Below are 4,909 nucleotides of genomic sequence, written 5' to 3'. Positions count from 1 at the left end.
CTCGGCGCGGACACCCGGCGCAGTCCCGGGTCGGCTGCGAGGGGCGGGCGCCGCTGCCCTGGAGGCGGCTTGACCGGGCTGTGCCCTCCGCCTTCTCCCGCCGGGGCGCGGCTCCCCGCGCTTCCTCCTCCCGCTCCGCTCCGCCATGCCGCCGGGGGCTGCTCTGACCGGGTGATGCTGCTGGCCTGGGGCTGGTGAATGGAGGAAGAGGAGGAGGAGCAGCCCTCTGCCCAGCCATCCCCGCCGCCGCCGGGCACATCGGCCCGCTCCCTGCCGTCCTCGGGACGAGGATGAGGACCCAGCGTTGGAGCCGGCTCGCTTCCTCCCCCTTTTAAACCCATAAGACATTATTATAGCTCTCTCTCTATTTTTTATTTTAATTCTTTGTAGGGTGGCCGTTTTCTCGGTCTCTGCCATTGTGTGAGTCTCCTGGCTGTGTGGGTGAGTGGGAGGGAGGTGTGTGTGTGTGTGTATGTGTGCGTGTGCGTGCAACTGGGCAAGGATGCGGTGTCCAGCGTGAGGTGGAGCCCCGAGGTGGCTTGTCCCTTCAGCACCCGCCCAGCTCAACTGACCTTTGCTGGAGAGAGAGACGGCGACGGAAGCCTGGTGGCTATTTTTTATTATTTGAAAGAGACTTCTAAGAGTTAAGGAGGTTTGGGTTTTTGGTGGGGTTTTTTTGGTTTGTTTGGAAAGTCACCCTCCTCATTTAAAAAAAAAAAAAGGAACCTCCCCCTCCTCCTCCCATGCAAACTGAATCAATCATGTCTGGAGAGGTGCGTTTGAGACAGTTGGAACAGTTTATTTTGGATGGGCCCACGCAGACCCAGGGGCAATGCTTCAGCGTGGAAACCTTGCTGGATATACTCATCTGCCTGTACGATGAATGTAATAATTCCCCACTGAGGAGAGAGAAGAATATCCTTGAGTATCTAGAATGGGGTAAGTCCCAATACTATCATTTTTTTTGTCCTCGCCCTGGCTGTGTTGTCTGTGACGATTGAGGGCGAGGCACTTTGTGACGGTGGTGTGTCTGTTACGTGCAACTGGGGTCTTTTTATACCCCAGATTCTCGCTGGGGAGTCTTAACGTCTTTTACAGCATCAAGCATTCGTAGCGACAGTAATCCCACCTCTTATTCCTAGTGGGGATTTTGCTAGCCTTGAGTGTCCTGTTCAATATGGACACCATCACATTTAGGTGTTTTCAGTTCAAGTTGTGGCATGGTAAGGTTGTTGGGAAGGTAAAAGGATGCTGAGAGAAATCCCTTGGCAGGAAAAAAAAATAATAAAAAGAGCAGCCTATGCTTCTCTGATTTGGGCGTGGAATTCAATTCATGATCCATTTATGGTGACAGGTATTTATAAGAGAAGAAGCCCATTCTTAGGAACAAGATATGCTTGACAGGCTGGTGAAAACAGAGAAAAGACAGCGTCCTCTGTAACCAGAGGTAATTGCTGAGCTGCAGAAAGCAATTGGTTGCTAGTAGGCTAAATTAGGTTATAAAGCAGAGTTGTTTTAGTTATTTTCCCTGCTATTTTCAAGTTTAGCACAAAATAATAGAGCCTATATATTTTTGGATGAAACAGTTGAATGATACTTAGTGGTTGGATGTTCCCCAAATTGTGAAAGGATGGAGGTCTCTTTATTCCTCCTTATACTAAATATAGACATAGCACATAAAAACCCCGATGAGAGAACAGTTACTGTATGTGACCTTCAAACTCCAAAGTCATAGTACACTCTTACATTTAAAAACTTTGTCACAAAATGGACACACGCAAACAACTGTATTTAAGAACATGTTTCCAGTGTGAATATTGTTATGAATCACTGGATTCATTAAATTACTGGTTAGATAATTAGGCAGTTGCTGCAGAAAGATTGTTGATAGGGTTAGTTATCAGTCACCAGCATTTATTACCGCTGTACTGTGTGATGCTTTTTCATTTGTATGCAGTAAATAATTGTACTATGCTACACTGGAGTCATATTATTGGCATGAAAAGGACATCTTACTTTTTATAGTCTTACAATTTGTATTGGAATCGGTGCTTTGCTGTTAACTTGAAAAGCAGAATAGAATAATTTTTATTTGCTAAGGAGGCAGCTTTTTTAAACGATGAGAATACTCTAAAATTGGTATTGGTAACTATTTGTTTCAATCTCTGATGTGAAATATTAAGTTTAACGAGTACTTATTGTGCTGAACAAATTTTCCATGGCTCCATAAGTTGATATTCTGCTAGTGCAGTATCAATATGAACAGAAGGATGGAGTTTTTAAACTTAACACACTGAATGCTGTTATTTCCGCCGTTTAATGGTGGTTGACGAGTGATTGTCACCTTAAGGTTCTGACTGCAACTGCAGATATGTATATCAAGTTTGCAAGGGGTGTATTAGACTCTGCTTAACCTTGTTAATAGAAATGAAATGCTATTTTGGAAAGTCAGTAGCAAACACTCTTACATGCCTGTTTCTTTAACTGTTTTTCTTTTCCACCCTGTCATTCTCTTGAGCTCATGAGCTGTACATCTGAGAAATCCACTCCACTTCTAAGGCTGAGTTCCTGCAGCGCTCTGTGAGCAGTGGCCTATCAGAGCAATTGCCATCTTGATTTCTTACCTTGAAAATTTCAAGTGTATTTGTCAAGGGCTGGTTAGAAAGAAAATGTAGCAGCGGTGTTCTCTGATTGCATCTTACTTAGTGAGACTTTGACCTGCAAACCCTTAATCCTAAATAGTCCTTTCTTAAGCTAGTAGTTCCAATGACTTTGGGGCTACTTACATGAATTAGGGTTTGCAGAATTGAACTTTCATTGCAATCTCATTCTACCTAGGTATTGGAATGCATAATGTCTGTTTAGTTTGTTCTTTATTCTGATATAGTAAGATTTTTCAATTGTCTACTTGAGAAAAAGGGAACCCGGATTTGAGTGGTGGCAGTCATCTGTTTTATTTTTAAGTCAAAGGCACTATTGTATAATGGTTAAAGCAAGAACTGCCAACCAAAAAATCTGTGTTCTCTCCCTAGCTTTATCAGTCATTGTGCAAATCATTTCATATCTGTTTCATTTATCCCTGCCACAAAATAGGGAAAAATAGCTCCTCCTGAGAAAGGTAGATGTTGAGAAAACTACTATTTGCTAAGTACTTGGAGCTCCTTAGATGAAAGCACTATTCAGAAGCAAAGCATTTGAGGTAATTTTTTTCATCAGTAGGCCTGTTTACATTGGAAGTCAATGGATGCCATGGGAAGAGAACCTTGTGGCATCAGGGTCCTGATAGTATGAATGCTTGTGTGCGTACTTCAATATTTATGCAAGTAATTCAGCTGAAATTTGTGGGACTTCTAGAGTAAAGTTCAGCATATACATTTCTAAGTTTTTCTAAGGATTGAGGCCTTTGTGCATTTGCAGTTTGCTATTAAGAACAAGGCATAACTTTGTTTTAAGTGAAAATGTTTTTGAAAATGACAATACTAGTTTCAGAAATGTAAATGTGTCCTTCAAATTTCATTTAAAAAATCCACGTATGTTAAATTAGAGTGAGAAAAGTGAAAGATTACTGACTAGGTCTTCATGCATTAAGGGAAAAAAACACAGAAGTAGAAATATTTTCTGTTGGCTTTTGGAGACTTTTATTATAAAGAAATGCCTTTAAAATTATTTAAGAAATGAAACTGTTACACTTCATGCCAGATTGAATATTTATAGCAGAGTTATAAACTCCTGGAAAAGGGTTAGGAGGAGGTTTAGAATGGAAAAGCTGACACAGTCTTACCAATAGCAATGTGACTGCTGCTATATTTAGGTTAGCTTGGAAGGTCGATATGCTTCAATTTATTGAGATTTAAAGTTTTTAGGGTTTTGTTTTTTACTATATTGTCATGTTTATACCCAGTTCTATGATTACTTTGTTTCACATCTTAAAATTGTTGGACAGTTTTTTTTCATCTTTCATTTTGGATAGCATTACTAAGTTAAACTTGGTAGGTGGAAAAATATACTTATAAAAAGTAAGCAAAGGCTGTATTGAAACAAGCCTTTAGTTGCCTTGTCATGGCAGAGGTCTCTAAGAAAAACAAACTAAGGAGGTGGGATATTGGTATTGCAATTTAGTATCTGTGTTTTGTGTTCTTCTGTATAAACAAAACTTTTTTTGCATGATTTTCATATTTATCCATGTGTGGGTGTATGATATTATATATTTTGATTCTGTGTTTGTTGTGTATGTAAATGATATATCCATCTTTGCCCTCCTGCGTCTCTGTTTTGCGTGTGCAACACTAGTGTGAGTTTTATTCTGCCTTGATGATCAGCTGTGTTTATAGTTCAAACTGAAGAGAAACTCCAGTTGCAGCAACTGAAGCTTGCCAGCAGGAGACATTGAGAATGCAAAGCATGTTGTTTTTCTTTTTTACAGCAGCATCAGTTGTCACTGGTGCTTATGACTTTGGGGGAGGTAATGCAGGCCAGGATGCAAAGGATTACAAGAACAAGTAGTGTAGTAAAAAACATTTAAAAAATGTAGTTTCTCACTGTTTTTTTAATGCACTTGGAGAGTGTCCTTATAGTGAGTCTGATTTGAATTGTTATTTTAAGGAGAACAGTGAGATTTGCAGAACTTGCATTTCTGCATATTGGCTTCTAATTTACCCAGGAGAGCATCCAAACCAACAGCAGACTCTCTCCAATGCCTGAAGAAGGGTGTTTGTGCCCAAAAGCTTGCAAAGAACAATTTTTCCAACTATTTAGTTGGTCTTACAAAAGATACCACATTTACCCAAAGAACCTTGTCTGCCTATGTCCTTAGACCAACATGGCTACAATCAGCAACCCTGTAACATTAGAAAAAGTGCTTCAAAATACACAGGAATGCAATGTGAAGATGATGACTTAATTAGGATTA

At 40.5% G+C, this 4,909-nt stretch overlaps 1 protein-coding gene across 5 annotated transcripts in view; it reads left to right on the top strand.

The window, feature by feature from the left end:
- The first annotated feature begins 679 nt into the window (after positions 1-679).
- CDC42BPA (CDC42 binding protein kinase alpha) overlaps positions 680-4,909 on the top strand; it is a 457,009-nt gene continuing 452,779 nt past the window's right edge. For all 5 annotated transcript variants that reach the window (XM_019516554.1, XM_019516553.1, XM_019516552.1 and 2 more), the window contains exon 1: positions 680-939. In XM_019516554.1, coding sequence (XP_019372099.1) covers positions 744-939 — 196 coding nt within the window. In that variant the 5' untranslated portion in view covers positions 680-743. The remainder of the gene's footprint in view (positions 940-4,909) is intronic.

The sequence above is a fragment of the Gavialis gangeticus genome, unplaced genomic scaffold (genome assembly GCF_001723915.1).
Source record: "Gavialis gangeticus isolate Ggan-Ray unplaced genomic scaffold, GavGan_comp1, whole genome shotgun sequence".
NCBI classification, from domain to species: domain Eukaryota; kingdom Metazoa; phylum Chordata; order Crocodylia; family Gavialidae; genus Gavialis; species Gavialis gangeticus.
The sequence above is the reverse complement of the archived record's forward strand: the minus strand, read 5'-3'. Positions and strand labels throughout refer to the sequence as shown.